The 20,789-nt window shown below is 45.1% G+C and overlaps 1 protein-coding gene across 2 annotated transcripts; it reads left to right on the top strand.

Moving 5' to 3' along the window:
• Nucleotides 1-321: 321 nt before the first annotated feature.
• Nucleotides 322-20,716, top strand: GFRA3 (GDNF family receptor alpha 3). 2 transcript variants are annotated; one of them, XM_066272593.1, is made up of 8 exons: nucleotides 322-604; nucleotides 7,793-8,062; nucleotides 12,996-13,091; nucleotides 14,760-15,072; nucleotides 19,041-19,144; nucleotides 19,305-19,439; nucleotides 19,781-19,872; nucleotides 20,081-20,716. In XM_066272593.1, exons 1-8 carry the CDS (start codon nucleotides 520-522, stop codon nucleotides 20,162-20,164), a joined length of 1,179 nt encoding a protein of 392 aa, XP_066128690.1. In that variant the 5' UTR covers nucleotides 322-519; the 3' UTR covers nucleotides 20,165-20,716. The 2 variants fall into 2 exon arrangements, with proteins under 2 accessions (XP_066128690.1, XP_066128691.1); XM_066272594.1 differs by lacking the exon at nucleotides 12,996-13,091.
• The last annotated feature ends 73 nt before the right edge of the window (nucleotides 20,717-20,789 follow it).

Below are 20,789 nucleotides of genomic sequence, written 5' to 3'. Positions count from 1 at the left end.
CAAATTCTAAGAAAATATACTAGAAATGCAAGGGCCCTAGTGCTGGTTTGTTCAAGTTTTGTTACATGGTGTTCCTTGGTGGTAGTATGGGGGATGGGGGGTGAGAAAGAGTGCGTTTTTAGATAGACATTGGAAACCCCCGAGATGGTGAGTATCCAGAAGTAACTTCCCCAATCTCTCAGGCAGAAGCCTAGGGCAGGTGAGCGGGCTCGGGTAGGGCACGGACTTCCTCTTCCATATCACTCGCTCCGGCTACCAGGGCACTTGCCCTCCTTAACTCCCACCCCTGCGTTTTCTCGGCAGAGTAAAGGAAGCGGTGCGTTAGTCCGTTTAGGAGTTGGAGGGCGGTGCCCAGGACCCTGCTGGGAGAGTTGGAGCCTTGCCTGCGAGGAGGGGCAGGAGGCAGTGTAGGGAGGCGCCAGCCAGGGGCTCCGGGCTCGCAGAGCTCCAGTGCGAGGAGTGAGGGGAACATAGCGCAGGCTGAGCGCCCCGGGGCGAACACCACGTGCGCATCCCGCCATGGCGCGCCCCGCAAACCGTCTACCAGCGCTGTCCTTGCTCCTGCTCCTGCTGCTGCTGCCGCCGCTGCTGTCGCTTGAAGCTGGTGAGTGTCCTCTGTGCCTACACAGACTTGCTCCGGCCAGGGTGTTAAGGGGAAGGGAGAGAAGGGGAGTGTGTAGGCGGGGTTCTGTCAGCACTGTCCAAAGGGAACTCAGATACAGCACCGCCACTTGATCCCGGGTGTCCTTCCCAACAAGCCTGGTGAACTAGAGGAGGGAGCCCAGGATGCCAGGAAGGAGTTGAGTTCCATGCCTAATAAAGTGTCTGAACTGTTGTAGAGTGAGTTGCATGCAATGGCCAGGGCACACAAGCATATCCCAGCTCCCGGTTCTCTTTTCTTCTCTTTTTTTATTTTTTTGTATTTTTCTGAAGCTGGAAACTGGGAGAGACAGTCAGACAGACTCCCGCATGCGCCCGACCGGGATCCACCCGGCACACCCACCAGGGGGCGATGCTCTGCCCCTCCAGGGCGTCGCTCTTTTGCGACCAGAGCCACTCTAGCGCCTGGGGCAGAGGCCGAGGAGCCATCCCCAGCGCCCGGGCCATCTTTGCTCCAATGGAGCCTCGCTGCGGGAGGGGAAGAGAGAGACAGAGAGGAAAGAGAGGGGGAGGGGTGGAGAAGCAGGTGGGCGCCTCTCCTGTGTGCCCTGGCCGGGAATCGAACCCGGGACTTCTGCATGCCAGGCCGACGCTCTACCACTGAGCCAACCGGCCAGGGCCCAGCTCCCGGTTCGCCATTTCTTCTTTTGTGGTGCATTTGCAGACAGAAAAAACAGCGGCCAGGCCACTAACAGGACAGCATCTCTAGAAGGTGGGGAGAACTCTTTTTGCTCCACGTGGGCTTCATCTCTTTCACCCCCTGTAAGGACTGGGGGAGTGGACACTAGGTACAGATAAAGAGGAGTTCTTGTTGGAATTGACTTGTCACATAATATGAGGTGACCAGCTTTTTTACAATGAAAAGGAGGACAAAAATAAATTGAGGAAAACAATATTGTAAATAAAAGAAACATTTTATTAATTGCAACAATAATACACTATAATATGATAAATACATAATAAAAACATTTGTAATATTTTATATTATAATTATGTTTATATGCCTATTAATTTTTAATAATAATTGTAAGAAAAAACTACTGCTGTCCTGTTAGTACTCATTTAGATACAAATATGTCACATCACACGCAATGGATCGACTCTGCATAGATAGAAAATGGACATTTACAGATTAGTCTTCCATATCAAAAAGGAGGACATGTAGGAGGACACTTTTCTAGGGAGGACGGAACTCGCAAAAGAAGGACTGTCCTCCCTAAAGGTGGACAATTGGTCACCTTACATAATAGGGTTGTAAACTGCTGCCAGAACATGCTAACATCATTATTTGGTTGTATTGCTGAGAATATTGCTCACCACCAACCTTTTGTTACTATTGTAATAAGAGGAGAAAACTCACTATTGGGCAAGATGGTCTTTCCCTGAAAGCTGTCAGTGCAGTGCCTTGCGCTATTACAGATACATAATAAGTGTTTTGTGGAATATGTAGTTCAAGGCCTGGTTTTAGAACCATGTCATTGCCCTAAGGAAGGGCAGCCCAGGATCTATGATTCCAAGGAATGAGCCCATGCCCTTTGGGAGTGGGAGTGAGATGAGTGTTTGTAATATCATTGTGAGCTTCCTGCCAAAGCCTGAGTGGAGGGATTACTGAGGCAGAGATCACACATGAAAGGGTAACCTCTGCCCACAAGTTAAGTACTAGAGAAATGCAATCTTGGCTGCAAGACAGATATGGAAGGAAAGAGGGAAAGGACTAGTCTGTCCAGACTGACTCTATCAGTAAATCATGGCAGAAAGACATCATGGATCTGATTTGACCGCCCAGGGAAATTTCACTAACCCTAACAGTATGGCTGCATGTCAGGATCAAGGGTAAATATTAAACACCTTACCCACCTTCTGTTGAGCTGCAGTGTCCCTAAATCCACTGTTGCTCAGACTTGGTGAATTGTCAGGTAAGAAATTAGAGGTTTGCTTTTGAAAATTGCTGCAACTCAATATTTAGTCCAGTTAAAGTGATGAGATTTGGACCAGCTACATTTCTTTCAGTAATCACTTATTGGGTACTTACCAGAAGTAACATCTTTTTATTTTTTTAATTTTTTTTTTTCAGAGACAGAGAGAGGGATAGACAGGGAGGGATAGACAGACAGGAATGGAGAGATGAGAAGCATCAATTATTAGTTTTTCATTGCGCGTTGCAACACCTTAGTTGTTCATTGATTGCTTTCTCATATGTGCCTTGACTGTGGACCTTCAGCAGACTGAGTAACCCCTTGCTTGAGCCAGCGACCTTGGGTCCATGCTGGTGAGCTTTTGCTCAAACCAGATGAGCCCATGCTCAAACTGGCGACCTCAGGGTCTTGAACCTGGGTCCTCCACATCCCAGTCTGATGCTCTATCCACTGCGCCACCGCCTGGTCAGGCTAATTTTTTTTTTTTTTTTTTTTTTTTTTTTTTTGTATTTTTCCGAAGCTGGAAACGGGGAGGCAGACAGACTCCTGCATGCGCCCGACCGGGATCCACCCGGCATGCCCACCAGGGGGCGATGCTCTGCCCATCTTGGGGCATCGCTCTGCCGCAATCAGAGCCATTCTAGCGCCTGAGGCAGAGGCCACAGAGCCATTCTCAGTGCCCGGGCAAACTTTGCTCCAGTGGAGCCTTGGCTGCGGGAGGAGAAGAGAGAGACAGAGAGGAAGGAGAGGGGGAGGGGTGGAAAAGCAGATGGGCGCTTCTCCTGTGTGCCCTGGCCGGGAATCGAATCCGGGACTTCTGCACGCCAGGCTGATGCTCTACCACTGAGCCAACCGGCCAGGGCCAGTCTTATTATTATTATTATTTTAATTGATTTTAGAGAGAGAGAGAGAAACATTGATTTGTTGTTCTGCTTATTATGCATTCATTGGTTGAATCTTGTACATGCCTTGACCCGGGATCAAATCTGCAACCTTAGTATATCAGAATGATGCATTAACCAACTGAGCTACCTGGCCAGCTCCAGAGTAATATCTTAAACATTTAGTATTTCTCAAATTATTTAATTTCCTGTCCCATTTTTGGCATAGATAAAAATCTTGTGCCTTCTTAAATATTTTTTGAAGCTTCAAAAGCTGTTTTTTCATCTTCTACATATAAAATTATCAAATACGCTTTTTTTGAACCACATATTCCTTTGAAAATTCTGATATACCCCTAAAAGGGGCCTAACCTCTCTCTTTTTTACCCTACTCTGGTTTAAGTCAAGATCAAGAATATTTTAAAAAATCAAAATTAATGCCAAAAAATTCTATAATGAACAAAATACCAAAAATTTAAATTGAAAGAGTAACAATATCATGCTGAGGCATATTGGAGTTTGAAGCAAAAGGAAAAATCAGTAATACTGATCCTGTCTTTATGTATTGGATATGGCACTGATTCTTTTTTTTTTTTTTTTTTTAATTTTTTTTATTCATTTTTTAGAGAGGAGAGGGAGAGAGAGAGAGAGAGAGAGAGAGAGAGAAGGAGGGAGGAGCTGGAAGCATCAACTCCCATATGTGCCTTGACCAGGCAAGCCCAGGGTTTCGAACCGGCAACCTCAGCATTTCCAGGTCGACGCTTTATCCATGGCACTGATTCTTACTATAAGGTGCATATTACTCTCCAATGAACTTGCTAAAATCTGGATTTCCAGGCTTTATCACTGGAGAATCTGATTCAGTAATTCTGGCATGGGGCTCAGAAATCTGCGTAAGTAGTCTACTTGATTTTCATGGGATTGGAAGAGGAGATTAGACTAACTAAACTCTGAGACCCCTCCTAATTTTGGGACTCTGATTGTAAGTGGAGGGAAGGGTCCCAGAGAGTTATAGGGGTGGCTCACAGGCTGTCTCTGTTATCTGGTTATTTCTTAAATACTGTAGTAGGAACTAACAAAGAATAGGCACTAGTGACAGAGTAGTGATAAGATAGAATGGAAATCTGGAAGGGGAGATAATCAGGTGATAAGTGCTATGCAGAGAATTGAAGTAATAATGTGTTAGAGTAGTTAGGGGGTTATTTTACATTGGTTGGTTGGGGGTGGCCTTTCTGAGATGACATTTAAACTGCAAACTGAGCCTTGGCCAGGTGGATCAATTGGTTGGAGCATCATCCCAATGCACCAGGGTTGTGGAGTCAGGGCACATGCAAGGATCATCCAGTGAATGTATGAGTGAGTGGAATGACAAGTTGGGTTTCTTTTTTCGCTCTCTCTCTCTTCTTTCTCTCTAAAATCAATATATATACAGTTTTTTTAGCAGGAGAGAGAGAGAGGGACAAACAGAAACAGACAAACAGGAAGGGAGAGAGATGAGAAGCATCCTTGGTGGGATGGTGACTGACAGAAGGCTTCTGGGGTGCTGAGAATGTTCTGGTCCTTTACCTGAGGTCTGGTTACACAAGTATATTCAGTTTGAAATTCATTGAATTGTACTTTTTGATTCGTGCACTTTTCTGTATGTTATTCTCAATAAAAATTTTATTACCACACATGATATACAAATGGCTACCATGAAAGATGCTCAACATCATTAGTTATTAGGGAAATGCAAATTAAAACCACAATGAGATACCACTTCAAAAAAAGCGAAATAAAAGTTAGCGAGTATGTGAAGAAATTGGAACCCTTGTATATTACTAGTGGGAATGTAAAATGGCGCAGCCACTGTGGAAAATAATTTGGCAGTTTCTCAAAAAGTTAAATATAAAATTACCATATGACCAAGAAACCCAGGTGGTGGTGCAGTGAATAAAGTGTTGAAATGGGACACTGAGGGCCCAGGCTTGAAACCCCGAGGTCACCAGCTTGAGCGCAGGCTCATCTTGCTTGAACTCAGGCTTACTGGCTTGATCAAGGGGCCACTGGCTCATCTGGAGGCCTCTGGTCAAGGCACATATGAGAAGCAATCAATGAGCAACTAAAGTGCCACAACTACAAGTTGATGCTTCTCATCTCTCTCCCTTCCTGTCTGTCTGTCTCTTTCTCTCGCAAAAAAAAAAAAAAAAGGTAAAAGAAAGTAGCAGTTTAATGGCTAGTTTAGTCTCTAGCCAGAGACTAGGAGGAAGGTAGATTGGTGTGTTTAATGAGTGTGGGTTTTCTTTTGAAATGATTAAAATGTATTGAAATTAGGTAAAGGTGGTGGTTTACAACAATCATGAATGTACTAAATGTCATTTAATTGTACCCTTTAGGATGGTTAATTTTATGTTGCATGAATTTTACTTCAGTAAAAATGTTTTCCAACCTAAAAAGTTTCATTACAAACAATGGCTTCAGCAACAAAATAGTAATTGTGTAAGGTGAAGGATATGTTAACTAATTTCATGTGGTAATCATTTCACAATATATATGTATCAACTCATCATGTTGTACACCTTAAAATATGTTATATGTCAATTATATCTTACTAAAACTGAGAAGCAAAAAAAGGATGGATGAGTGGTTTAGGAGAATGAATTTGAAATATGGAACCAGGGAGACCAATAGGGAGTCTTGGCAGTAGTTCAGGCAAGAGCTAATGGTGACTAAAGACAAGGAGGCGGTAACTGATGTGGAGAGAAGTAGACAGATTCCAGATACGTTGTGGAATGGACAAAACTTGTCAAATTGAACATAGGATGTGAAAGAAAGAGAAGAATTAAGAATAACTCCTAGATATTTTGTTCCTAGATAGTGTTCTGTTACCCCTTGATAGGGACCCTAAGTCTTAGGATGCGGGACCTTGCTCCAGAGCTGAGCTATAACCAACCTTGATATTCCTGAGTGAGTGACGGAATCAGCAAAAACTCCTCATCCAAACCCCAAAATACCTACCAGTTCCCACTTGTAAGGTATTTTAAGTGACTCAGAATTATTGCTAACTCTCATTTAGCATGCCCATGCACATTCTGAACTCTATCTTTGATGCTAGCCCTACCCATGGTATAGTTCTGCCCAGGCCCTTCTCTCTATGCCTGGCAGGGTCAACTTTAAACACCTGTCTCTTGAGCCTATCTGTTCTCTCTCTTGCCCTCCTGCAGCTGAGGCTCCATTGGAGCAAAGATGGCCCGGGCGCTGGGGATGGCTCCTTGGCCTCTGCCCCTGGCGCTAGAGTGGCTCTGGTCGCAAGAGAGCGATGCCCCGGAGGGACAGAGCATCGCCCCTGGTGGGCAGAGCATCGCCCCTGGTGGGTGTGCTGGGTGGATCCCGGTCGGGCGCATGCGGGATTCTGTCTGACTGTCTCTCCCCGTTTCCAGCTTCAGAAAAATACAAAAAAAAAAAAAAAAAAAGAATAACTGTGGGGCCTGACCTGTGGTGGCGCAGTAGATAAAGTGTCGACCTGGAAATGCTGAGGTCGCGGTTCAAAACCCTGGGCTTGCCTGGTCAAGGCACATATGGGAGTTGATGCTTCCCCTTCTCTCTTTCTGTCTGTCTCTCCTCTCTCTCCCTCTCTGTTACTCTCTCTCTCCTCTCTAAAAAAAAAAAATGAATAAAGAATAACTGTGGAGAGCCTGACTGGTGGTGGCTCAGTGGATGAAGCATCAAACTGAGATGCTGAGGTCCCAGGTCCAAAACCCCAAGGCCACTGGCTTGAGGATAGGCTCACCAGCTTGAGCACCGGCTTGAGTGTGGGAACATCAAAATGATCCCATGGTTGCTGGCTTGAGTCCAGAGGTCACTGGATTGAAGCCCAAAGGTCGCTGGCTTGAGCCAGGGGTTACTAGTCAGTTTGAGCCCCCTGGTCAAGGCACGTATGAGAAGCAATCAATGAACAACTAAAGTGACCAACTATGAGTTGATGCTTCTCATCTCTCTCCCTTCCCTTTCTCACTTTAAAAAAAAATAAAGAAAAAAAAAGAAAAAAGAATAAGTATGGGAGAAGGAAGCCCAGCAGGAGGGGAAGAGAGAGACAGAGAGGAAGGAGAGGGGGAGGGGTGGAGAAGCAGATGGGCGCTTCTCCTGTGTGCCCTGGCCGGGAATCAAACCCAGGACTTCTGCACACTAGGCCAACGCTCTACCACTGAGCCAACCGGCCAGGGCACCCACAGTTATTCTTAAAGGACTTTTGCACCACCTCAAGACTTTCCTGCCCAAGGCTTCACCTGAGGACTTGGTATTCCCAGGAAGCTACTCTGACCTTATGTGAACCTCACCTGGTCTCTCCCTCCACAGGTCATCTCCGCCCCACAGAGGGCCGGCTCATGAAAAACTGTATCCCTGCCAGGAGGAAATGCCAGGCTGATCTCGCTTGTAATACCTCTTACCACCACCTGAAGTCCTGTACTTTTGGTATTAGCACCCCAACACTTCCAGAGGACTGTTTGGAGGCAGCACAGCACCTCAGGAACAGTCCTCTGAGGAACTGCACATGCCACCGGCACAGGAAGAACCAAACTGCCTGCCTGGACATCTACTCGACCGTTCTCCGTGCTCACAGCCTTGGTGAGGTCCCCATCCTAAAGCAGACGAAGTTAGGGAAGATGGCTCTTAGGGCTTGTTTATTAATCCTTCAGCATATGAATCACATGGTAGATTCTGAGAGGGACAATAATAAATCTCTGCATGTGACATCAGTAAGAAGTGAAAGGAGAAATTGGCAGTATCCTTTTGGATCCCCCAACATTGCCCTTCCATCTCCCTACTTTCCCCTTTCTTACTTGATAGCATGTAGCTGCCTCTTGGCAGAAATATGAAGCAGGCTGAGACCCAATGTGGGGGCCCCTGGGACAGAGGGTATGGAGAGGAAGTGGAGAAAAATGGCCTTAACCCATAAAGAAGATCCAAATCCAATGTAATCCATAACTTTAGGGACTGAGAGGCAAGTGTCCCAGTCCAGCCTTTTACAGAAAGGAACTCATTAGCTAGGCAGGAGATGGTAGAAGAAAAAGGGCACTGGAAGAACCAAAGGGAAGAGCTTCCTCTGACTCTTTCATTTGCTCATGTTCTTTGTTGGCTGTTTCATGTGTCCCCTTCATTCTGGGATCCATTCTAAAGGAACGGCCTCTATCTGGGATGTTCCCTTCTCATAGCAGAGGGAGGTGGACAATGACAGAACCACATTATGACTTTAAAAGCTCACTTTCCATTGACAAAGCAAATCACATGGCGAACAAGCCTGACATTACTGGAGAGGTATACTCTCACAAGCAGACATTGAAAATCACATGGCAGTAAGTGAGGTTATAATCTTACAGTGTGGGCAAAATAACTGGAAACAATAATATAATCTCCACAGTCCACAAAATATTCATTTTCCTCTCTTCTACAAGCAAAATACACCTATAGACTCTCCAAGGAAGATGCCCTAAAAGTTCTTTCCAAATGTGACAGCATGCTCCAAGTCTAGGATCTTGTGATTTTTTTCTATACCAAGCCTGGATGTGGCTCCTTTTGATCTAGAAACTATGGACTAAAAAAACAAATTATCCGGCCCTGGCCGGTTGGCTCAGCGGTAGAGCGTTGGCCTGGCGTGCGGGGGTCCCGGGTTCGATTCCCGGCCAGGGCACATAGGAGAAGCGCCCATTTGCTTCTCCACCCCCCCCCTCCTTCCTCTCTGTCTCTCTCTTCCCCTCCCGCAGCCAAGGCTCCATTGGAGCAAAGATGGCCCGGGCGCTGGGGATGGCTCCTTGGCCTCTGCCCCAGGCGCTAGAGTAGCTCTGGTCACGGCAGAGCGACCCCCCGGAGGGGCAGAGCATCGCCCCCTGGTGGGCAGAGCGTCGCCCCCTGGTGGGCGTGCCAGGTGGATCCCAGTCGGGCGCATGCGGGAGTCTGTCTGACTCTCTCTCCCCATTTCCAGCTTCAGAAAAATAAAAAAAAAAATAAAAAAACAAACAAACAAACAAATTATCTGCCTCCCATCCATACTCAATATGCAATAGTGGAACAGGGACAGGAAACTACAACATACACTCTCAGAATGGGGAGGGATGGGAGGCATGCAGCAGATGTTGACTCATAGCAATCAATTTTTTTGTCTGAAGTCTCTCCACACAAATGTCACGAAGGAGCAGAGGTTGTTCTTGAATAAGGCCCTGTTTTCTGCTGCATGGTAGAGTTGCTCTATTCATTGTTCTGCGGGGTTCTTGGTCCAACTCTCTGGGAGGTCCTTCCAGTTCCATTACAGTAAGTCCTCACTTAAATCCGTAGATTCTTGGAAATTGCCACTTTAAGCAAAACGACATATAATGAAACCAATTTTACCATAGGCTAATTGACATAAACAAAAGTTAAGTTCCTACGGCATATTCCCTGACCTCAAAACATCACTAAACTTCTAAATAAAGACCCAACACACTTCTGATACTAAACATTGAAATAAGTGTGAACTATACATACATTTAAGAAATATTTATATTAATAAAAACCAGTAAGATAACTATTTTCCAACCCATTTATTCCAGAAAAAGGTTGTGGTGACCAGAGCCTATTCTGGCAGCCCAGGGCTCAAGGTGGGGACCCACCCTGGACAGAATGCCTTTCTATTGGAGGGCCACTCACATCCAAGACCATATTTACTCGGACTGAACAATATACACACACGCCAGCTCACCTAACATGCACATATTTGGGCTGGGAGAGGAAACCAAACTACCCAGAGAAAACCCATGCAGACATGGAAAGAACATACGAACTCCACACAGACAGTTGCTCTGCTGAGAATCAATCCTTTCCCCCTTGTCAATGTTATAAAGAAACAAGTAGAACTAAATGACGTTATTCAGGGACCTGCTGTGTTTTCTTTGGCCACATCTGTAAAGGGCATGGAGACTCTAACCTTGAGGACTGAGTAGCATTCTCAGCTTGCTACTTATCTCTGATGGATGTTGGGGCATTTTAAGTATCAAATCATCACCGTCTCTTTAACTTAATTTGTTTTTCAGTGTCTTTTAATCCAAACTGGTGACTCTTAGCAGTTCAACTTTTCCAAAACCTAATTTTTTTTATACTTTGATTTCTGTCACCTCCTGTGCCAGTAGGAGCCTTTCCTATAATTATTTTCAAGATAGACAGCTCCTTGTAGACCTAATTAGAAGTACCTTGCCCTTATCAGCCTTCTGTGGAAGAGCCAATACCTTAGTCTTTTCCCCTGAGCTCATTTGTTCAACTGGCAGGATTTATTGGAAACCATCTTAATCAATGAGAGATTCCCCACAAAGGGCATGATGACCACAAACTTGATTTGATCTTTGCTCCAAGGCTGAGTAGTGATAGACCTTATTACTCAATGAATTTTTGAATTTTATCTTTTACCATTTGAATATGAGAAGCAGTCACAACTCTCAATTCTGCAAGTCCCGGAATTTCTGGATTCTCCCGTGTCTGTTTCCTCTCTATTTGCAAATTGGCCAGTTCTTCTCTGAGCTTTTATCATCCCTGGAGTACCTTGCCAAATGCAGTCGATAGCAATAAAAGACATACTAGTCACCTTCTGCTTCTCAGCTTCTCTCCTTAAAGCACGAGCTCATTCAGTATATCATCTTTCTTCCAAGTTTACCACCCACTGCTTAGTCTCACAACCAATACCACATAATTTAGACCTTTTTGTTCCTGCAGCACTCCACTTCTGGATCCTAATCACATTTTTAGTAAGAATTTGCTAGGTTATGCTGCAGTCACAACCAACCAACCAACCAACCAACCCCAAAATCTCTGGCTTTCAACAACAAAAATGTATTTCTTGCTCATGTTATTCATCTGCTGCAGGCTTCTATGAGTTGGCTTTGTTTTTGCTCTACTTGTCTTCTTCATTCAGGGATCCAGCTGGTAGAGGGAGGAGGGCAACAGCAGAACCAGGTGATGGATAATTCTTAAAGCTTCTGCTCAAATGTGATTTATGTCACTTCAACTCACAGTGCACGGGCCAAAGTGAGTCACATGGCCAAGCCTAACAGTGGGATGGGGACCTGACAGTCACATGGCAACAGGTTGGGATGTATAAACTTCCCACAGGATGGGTAGCAAATAATTAAAAATGAATCTTATTTACCACTCTCCTTGTTTCCTGCTTTCCACTCATCCTAATCCCTTTTGTTTCAGAATTTGCCCTGAGACTTCTCCTTGTATTCTATTTATTTGTTTGTTTGTTTGTTTGTTTATTTATTTTGTGACAGAGACAGGAGAGAGACAGATAGAGACAGACAGGAAGGGAGAGTGATGAATGAGAAGCATCAATTCTTTGTTGTGGCACCTTAGTTGTTCATTGATTGCTTTCTCATATGTGCCTTCACGAGGTGGGGAGGGGGCTACAGCAGAGCGAGTGACCCTTTGTTCAAGCCAACGACCTTGGGCTTAAGTTGGTGAGCCTTGCTCAAGCCAGATGAGCCTGCACTTAAGCTGGTGACCTCAGGGTTTCAAACCTGGATCCTCTGCGTCCCAGTCCGACTCTCTATCCACTGCGCCACCGCCTGGTCAGGCTCCTTGTATCCTCTTATCTCCTTCCTTTTCCCTTAGGAGCATGAGGTCTTCCCAAGTATCCAAACTATCCTCTGCTGTTTTTCGGACATCATCCATATTCCTTACCTCCCAAAGATGCATTCACAGAGGCCTATTGGGGGCAAGCTCACCTCTCTCACCTTTCTTCCAACACGACTTATTAACCAACATTTGTTAAGAACCCTACCATGTCTATGAACTATGCAGTGATTTTACGTAAGACCCAGTAAGCCCCCTTAAGGAGCCCACTGCCCCATGCAGTGACTGGGAGAGATGTTTTTCCATAGAGATCATTGTTTTTTTCTTCTCTGCTTTTCTCCCTCAGGTTCAGTTTGAGGCCTGGCCTCACTTCCATATCCTCAGCATGCAATGCCAAGTGGTCAGACCTGGTTCAGCGTCTACCACTGCCCCTTCTCCAATAGGAAGAGAAAACAAGACAGAGTCCCGTACCTGCTCATGGGACCACAGGCAATATGTCTAGTGGTGAAGAGCAGAGATTCTGCAATCAGATAGTCTAGTGTTCAAACTCCAGCTTCACTTCTTAGCTTATGTGAGCCTGAGTGAGTAACTTAACTTCTCTCATCCTTTTCCTTCTTAGGATGGATTAAATGAGAAGAAATACATACAGAATATTTATCTACTACCTTCTTTCTTTCTATCTATCTATCTATCTATCTATCTATCTATCTATCTATGTAATTTTTTTTTTCATTTACACCATAGTGCCCAACACACAGTGTGCTCAACATGGTACCTTTACTACTCTATCCTTAAACCTAGTTTATTCATCACAACCTTCTCACTTCTGCACAGCTTGTTAGGAAGAGACTGTGTTTTCCTTTCCTCCACAGGACTTTGAGGTCTAAACCAGCAGCCTCAGCCCCTCCTTCTCCCATCCCCAGCCTGGTCCTCAGGACTCTGATGCTCCCTACCTTGTCTCTAGGTGGCTATGAGCTGGATGCCTCCCCCTCTGAAGATGACACAGTGACCTCAGAACACTGGGAAATGAAACTCAGCAAGCTGAAAATGTTCAAACCAGGTGTGGAGGGCAAGCAGAGACTGTGGTGTAGGGGCTGGGCCTGGACCCTAGTGTGGAACACAAGCTGGGGGGGGGCTTGTGAAGGAAGAGTCCCCGCCTGCCAGTATTATGTAACTAAAGCAGCATCGTGTAGAGTGGGAATCTGAGTTGTGGGGCATGATCTGGTCTCACAGGAGTCATCAAAAAGCAATAGTTATTAGGGAGGCATTCGAAGAAAGCCCATTAGGGCTCCCTGGTTTCAAAAGGTGGGGGTCTCTATAGAGAGTTTGGTGGGAGTGGCAGCAGTCTCAGGAAAAAATGTGCTGAAACGGAGTATTTGCCCTCATTTGAGGCAGCCACAAAAGTAGTTGTTTTGTCCCTGAAGACTAGGAAATTGCTTGTTTTCAACCATTCTAATGGGATGGGAGAGGTGCTGGGTAAATGGGTAGAGAGGGCGTGTCTCCTCAGGGGTGTCTCAGGGTGGGGAGCCATCTATCTAGCAAGGACTGATACATGTTTTTCAGGAAAATGAAGCTGTTGTATTATTAATTGGAAGGGAACACTCACACGTGTACTCTCTTTTTGAGAAACATGTGAGTTTATGATATAGCCCCATATATTAGCATTTTGAGGAAAAAGCATAGAAACTTATACATAAACTCTTAGTTACAAGGAATTAGGAATTTACCTGTTTCAGTTACTCCACGTTCTGACTGCTAGAATATTCTGTTAATAGAAATATCACCACAATTTCCCAAGATTCGAGAGTATGGGAAACTTTCATGAATGCATCAACCAATGAAAGACAGGCAGGTGATATTAATACTAAGTAGGCCTGACCAGGTGGTGGCACAGTGTATGGAGCATCAGCCTGGGACACTGAGGACCCAAGTTTAAAGCCCTGAGGTCTCTGGCTTGAGCGTGGGCTCACCAGCTTAATCATGGGGTCAATGGCTTGAGTGTGGGATCATAGACATGACCCTATGGTCACTGGCTTGAGCCCAGGGGTCACTGGCTTGAACCCAAGGTCTCTGGCTTGAGCAAGGGGTCACACACTCTGCTGGAGCCCCTCGGTCAAGGCACATTTGAGAAAGCAATCAGTGAACAACTAAGGTGTCACAACTACAAGTTGATGCTTCTTGTCTCTCTCCCTACCTGTCTGTCTGTCCCTGTCTCTCTATGTCTCTCTCAAAAAACAAAACAAACAAACAAACAAAAAAACTGAGTGGAATAGACATATGCAAAACAAAACCAAAATCCTAAGTAGAATTTGGTGATATTTGTTGGACAGTTCAGAAAGTGCCTTAGATTTTTGTAGGACCCCTAGCTTATTATTTCCACCATGAGATCTCATTCAATGCATAGGACTGAGGAAAGAGTTTTGGTTATTTGAGCTTTCTGGCTACTTGCATTCTAGATAAATAGGCTTTTGATGTACATGGCTTTATTTGTTTGTTTGTTTATTTATTTTAACCTAGTCAAGCTGAGGGCGAGGATGACAGAAGCTCACGAATACCAGATCTAGTTTGTGTGTAAAGGCAAAACCCTGGACTAGGAGTGGCTTACTCAGGACTGTTCTCCCTTTCTTCCTACCCTCATTATGATGCTTGTTAAATCAGAAGGTTGCAGGAGTTTCTAGGTAAGCTGGTTTTGCAGAAGACTGGTGACTTGGTGCCGCTCTTCCCACAGACGCGGACTTCTGCCTCCAGTTCGCCACGCTGTGCACTTTTGATCGTAAGTGTGACCAGCTGCGCAAGGCCTATGGGAAGGTGTGCTCAGGGACCCACTGCCAGCGCCAAGACTGCCTCCAGCAGCTCTTTGCCTTCTTCGAGGAGGCACCAGAGCTCCTCGCGCAGGGAATTCTGCTGTGCCCATGCGAGCCTTCCGATCTGAGCTGCGGGCAGCGCAGGCGCAACACCATCGCCCCCAGCTGCGCGCTGCCGTCTGAGACCCCCAACTGCCTGGAGCTGCTGCACATCTGCAACTTGGACAAGCAGTGCAGGTGCAGGGCTTGGTGCGGGTGGGCAAGGTAGCCAACGACACAGTGCGCACCACTCCCTCCAGACCGCCTGCTGTGCAGGACTGGGTCTGACTCTCCAGGGGCCGACTTAACGACAAAGCTATCCTTCTATAGTTTATGAAACTTATTTCTCAAAAATAAAAAAGTGTGTATATATATATACACACACACATATATATATCACATTTGTGTAAAAACTCAAAAAGAAAATACATTTGTGTACAAACTTTGGAAAGTGTAAAAACATAATAATATCACTCAAAATCCATCTCCTGAAGATAATATGCTATGCTTTGGGGAGCATTTCCTTCTGGCCCTTTATATATATATACTGTAGATAGATAAAATTTGATATTTTGGAAATATATTTGTATCATTTTTTCTTTTTTTTTTTTTTAGTGAGAGAAAGAAAGAGCGCAGACAGACAGGAAGGAAGTGAGATGAGAAGCATCAACTTGTAGTTGTGCCACCTCAATTGTTCACTGATCGCTTTCTCATACGAACCTTGGGAAGGGGGCGGCTACAGCTGAGCCAGTGATCCCTTGCTCAACCCGCAACCATGGGTCATGTTTATGATCCCATGCTCAAGCCCACCACCCTGTGCTTAAGCTAGTGAGCCTGCACTCAAGCTGGCAACCTCAGGGCTCCTAACCTATGTCCTCAGCATGCCAGGCCACACTCTATCCACTGTGCCACCACTTGGTCAGGCTGTATCTTTTTTTTTTTTCTTAAGTGAGAGAAGGAATAAAGATGAGAGACTCCCGCATATGCCCCACTGGGATCCACCAGCAACCCCATCTGGGCTGGTGCTTTAATCAACCAAGCTATTTTTTAGAGCCTAAAGCTTTTGCACTGGGACCAACCACGTTATCTTCAGTGTCTGGACTATGTTCAAACCAATTGAGACACTGGTGTGGGAAAGGAAGAGGGAAAGAAGGGGGAAAGGGTAAAGGAAAGAAGCAGATGGTCACTTCTCCTGTGTGCCCTGACCGGTAATCAAACCCAGGAGGTCCATATGCTGGCTGATGCTCTATCCACTGAACCCCCAACCAGGGCCTATTTGTATTTTATATTGTATCTTTTTTTCATTTATAGTACATATCTCATGAGCATTTTGTGGTGAAGACAAGCTCTTAAGTCAAACAGATCTGAATTTAAGTTCTGGGTCTGTGTGACCTTGAGCCCACAATTTAACCTAAACTTCCATCACTTAACCCAGGTTTCTACTTAGTCCTCTGTAAAAACTGAGACAATAATGCGGACCTCATAGGATTTCTGTAAGAGTTAAAGTACATAATTTATGTAGAGTACTTAACTGCTGGTGCAAAGTAAGTGCCCAATAAATGGTGGTGCTTATTTTGTCATTTATTGTCCATTGACAACTTGATTTTTAAGAGCCTATATTGTACTCTATTTTATAGATGCTCCATACTTTATTTAATTATTCACTATTGTTGGATATTTAGGTTCTTTTCTAAGTAATGATACGTAAGTATTACTCTTGTTTATTAATCTTTGTGAACAAATCCTATTATTGATTAGGATGTGTTGCTATGGCCCTGGCCAGTCGCTTGGTGGATAGAGCATCAGCCCTGTGTGAAGATGTCCCAGGTTCAATCCCCAGTCAGGGTACACATGAGAAGCAACCATCTGCTTCTCTTCTCCTGTCTCTCCCCCTTCTCTCCCTCTTCCCCTCCTGCAGCCAGTGGCTCAGTTAGTTCGAGTGTGACCCTGGGTGCTGAGGATAACTCAGTTGGTCCCAACAAATCAGCCTCAGGTGCTAAAAATAGCTTGGTTGAGTCAAGCACTGGCTGAAGATGAGGTTGCCTGGTGGATCCCAGTGGGGGCACATTTGGGAATCTGTCTCACTATCTCTTTTCTCTCACTTAAAAAGAAAAAAAAAAGGACGTGTTGCTACAAGTACCATTACAGAATCAAAGCACATGAAGATTTGTAAGATGTTTGATATATATTCTCCAGCCCACTTCTGTTCTGGCTTTCCTCTGCCTTCTTATGACAAAACATTCACCAAATTGAAGATATCATCTATTCTAGTGACATTCGTTACCAACATTATTTTGCAACCTGGCTCTACCACTTACTTCTCTGAAACCTTGGGCAAGTTATTTAATCTCTGATCCCACTTTCTTCTTCTGCAAAATATCACATAGTCAGAGCTCTCCATAATCATAATACTAACACTTACTGAGTACTTACTGTGGACTATGTACTGTTTTAATACTTTCATGTATTAACTATCTAAACCTCACAAGAACCCTGTAAAATATATGCTGTTTTTTTGAAGGAAAATCCAATTTTATTTTATTTTTGTTTTAGGTATTATTTATTCATTTTAGAGAGAGGGGACAGAGAGGGGGGTAGGGGCAGGAAGCATCAACTCCCATATTGCCTTGACCAGGGAGGCCCAGAGTTTCAAACCAGCAACCTCAGCATTGCAAGTCGATGCTTTACCCACTGCACCACTGCAGGTCAGGCTATTTTTATTTTTTATAGAAAAATAAAATTACCTGACTGGTGGTGGCACAGTGGCTAGAGCATTGAACTGGAACACTGAGGACCCAGGTTTGAAACCCCGAGGTTGCCAGCTTAAGCATGGGATCATCAACATGATCCCAAAATTGCTGGCTTGAGCCCAAGGTCTCCAGCTTGAGCAAGGGGTCATTGGCTCAGCTTGAGCCCCCATATGAAGCAATTACTGAACAACTAAAGTGACACAACTATGAATTGATGCTTCTCATTTCTCTCCCTTTCTATGTGTTTCTCTCTCTAATAAATAAACAAATAGATAGATAAATAAATAAGTAAGTAAAATAAAAAGATACCACCACCTTGGCTGGATAGATAGCTCGGTTGGTTAGAGAGTCATTCTGATACACAAAGGTTGCAGGTTTGATCCCTGGTCAGGGCACATGCTGGAATAGATTGTTGTTTCTGCCTCTCTTTCTCCCTTCTTCTCTTTCTCCAATCAGTAAATAAAAATTAAATAAATAAAATCAAGCCCTGGCCAGGTTGCTCAGTGGATAGAGCATTGTCCCTGTGCACCGAGGTCGATCCCTGGTCAGGGTACTTAGGAGTACACAACTAAGTGGAACAACTAAGTGAAACAACCAGTTAATGCTTCTCTCTTTCTCTCCTTTCCTATCTTTCTCTCCCTCTCTCTTAAGTCAATGGAAAAATAAAAATAAAACCAATCTTCTGTTGACAAATGAAGAAGCCACAGCAGAAAAAGGTTAAAGAACTTGGTCAAGTTTACCCAGGTAGTAAGTCAGCTTTTAATAAGGTTTGGAATGAAGCCTGGCTTAGAGTCTGTGCTCCTAACTTCTCTGCCATATTGCCCATTATTGTGCTGGTAGCTATTATTATTACATAACAAGTGTTGGATTAGATGATAAAGATATTGTTCCTTCCTTCAAAGAGTTTGCATTTTAGCAGGGATGAGAAATAAGTAAGCCACCAGTGTGACACCAAGCAAAATATAAGGAAAACTGCAGAAATGTATATAGAAAAACACTCATAATTCCATCATCTGAAGATAACCAACTTTATATATTGTAGGATGAATGTTAATTATAACAATATCTAATGCTTATTAAACACTTAATAAGTACCAGGCACTATGCTAAATATTGTACATACATTCTCTTATTTTATTCTCACAAAAATCCATGATCTCTGTTTACAGTGAAGGAAACTGAGGTTAAAGAAGCTGCCTGAGAACTCATAACTAAGGGTAGTGGAACCCAAATTCAGAGTGATATGCTATAGGGACTGGGGTGATAGTGCATTTAGTTGTGACAGACTTCACTGGGCCAGGCTCTGAAGGCAGAGGGGGATTTGGCATGAAGGTGGTATGTCAGCTGAAGGGGCAGCAAGGGGGAAGGCTGCGGGCCAGGCCCTTAAAGGAAATTCTTGAATTTTCCTTCTTCCAGATCACGCCTGGATGCTTTTCAGACTCACTGCCATCCCATGGACATCCTAGGGACCTGTGCTACAGAGCAGTCCAGATGTGTGCAAGCATACATGGGGCTGATTGGTGAGGCCAGGGGGTGTACGTAGGGAGCCCATATGTTGATGTTGGGATGAGAATGCTCTGGCTTCTGAACCCAAATGGAGTACTCCTGAGACAGGTGGGAGAGGTGGGAGCTGATGCTGGGGTTGACCGAAGCCGTGGCAATCCTCTCTTTACCCCACAGGGACTGCCATGACCCCCAACTTTGTCAGCAACATCAGTGCCAGTGTTGCCTTAAGCTGTACCTGCCGAGGCAGTGGCAACCAGCAAGAGGATTGTGAGCAGCTGGAAAAGTCTTTTTCCCACAACCCCTGCCTCAGTAAGTGTGCTTCATCTGCTCTCTCCCTGGTGGCTGGGTCTGCTGGACCCAGGGAGAGGAACAAGATCAGCCCCATTTGTCTCCTGCAGAGGGAGCAGCCCCCTCCTCAGAACAGGCTACATCCGCCAGCCTGCGCCTTTCTTCCTTTCTCCTGCTCCCTGGGTGACCCCCACACTGCCTGCTCAACCTTCCCGGCAGGATGAGACAATATCCCATTCCCAACTGCCATCTGTCTACCCTCCTGTCTCCCAGAGTCCCTGAGACATTTCCTTTCCCTCCTTGGGATCCTGAGAAATCTCCAGAATCTGTCCCTTTCCAATCTACCTTTTCTTCCTCCTCAGTGGACGCCATTGCGGTTAAGATGCATTTGCATAAACAACTCTTATCCAAGAACAAGACAGACAATTCTACCTCACCCGTGATGGGACGCCAGGTAGGGCCTCCTCTGTTACAGTCCTCATACCTTTACTTAACCGTCTGGGGGAAACCCAGAAAGGCAGACGTGGGGATCATGGGGATGACCTCCTTGTTGTCACAAATACTCTAGACCTGTAATGGACACCTTAGGGGAAGGGGACAGTCCTTGACTGAGGCTGAGGTGGTGATGGGGTGGAGCTGACTTCATTGCCTTTCTTCCACAGAACCTTGCTCTGAGGCCATGGCCCTGGATGCCCTCTCTTTTATCCTGCACACTTACCCTGATTCTGCTCCCAAGTTTCTGCTAGCTGGACTTCCCTGGGACCCTCATCCCCTTTACTACACTGAGCCTGACCTGCCACCTGCAAGAAGTGAGGAAAGGACATATCAAGGAGGTGCAGTATACAACATGACAACCCTGACCACCCACTCCCACCACCGCCACCGTACATCACACAGTGACTGGCTAAATTCTCATTTCCTACACATCTAACTCAGGCTGTCCCTCCTTTGGAACTGGTCACCACAGTTTGGCCATATCGTCTGGTGGTGACCAGCTCTACTAAGCTCTCTCCTGATCCCTTCCCACCAGGTCCTAACAAATCAGTCATTCTCTATTGCATTCTCCAGGTAGTCAGGGCTGGGTGTTCTGAGGCAGCCTAGAAACACGTTCACCACTGTTAGGAAAACTGGAGCCAAGTCCTGCCCCCTTGTCTCCTCTTCTGCTGCCTGCCCTGCCTTGGAATCCTACAGAGCGTTTGAGTATCAGGAGCTGGAGCATCTATGCCTTGCTTTTTTCCTGCTATTGTCCCAAAGTCCCCCCAGCCTCTTGGATCATGATTAAACATTTTGACTTAAAACTTTGCTCTTTTTTCTATTTTTTCATTTTGTGAATTTATACAGAACTAGACATTTTATAGACAGAAGAGCACA

This window comes from Saccopteryx bilineata, chromosome 4, assembly GCF_036850765.1.
Source record: "Saccopteryx bilineata isolate mSacBil1 chromosome 4, mSacBil1_pri_phased_curated, whole genome shotgun sequence".
Taxonomy (NCBI): Eukaryota; Metazoa; Chordata; class Mammalia; order Chiroptera; family Emballonuridae; genus Saccopteryx; species Saccopteryx bilineata.
Note: the sequence above shows the minus strand (reverse complement) of the source record. Positions and strands in the feature narration are given on the sequence as shown.

Bases quoted from the DNA above. Each gene is read 5' to 3' on its own strand.
- GFRA3 (XM_066272593.1), top strand. From the start codon at position 520: ATGGCGCGCCCCGCAAACCGTCTACCAGCGCTGTCCTTGCTCCTGCTC. The intron at 15,073-19,040 runs GTGCAGGGCTTG...TCCTTCTTCCAG, and splicing joins AACTTGGACAAGCAGTGCAG to ATCACGCCTGGATGCTTTTC. The intron at 19,145-19,304 runs GTGAGGCCAGGG...TTTACCCCACAG, and splicing joins AGCATACATGGGGCTGATTG to GGACTGCCATGACCCCCAAC.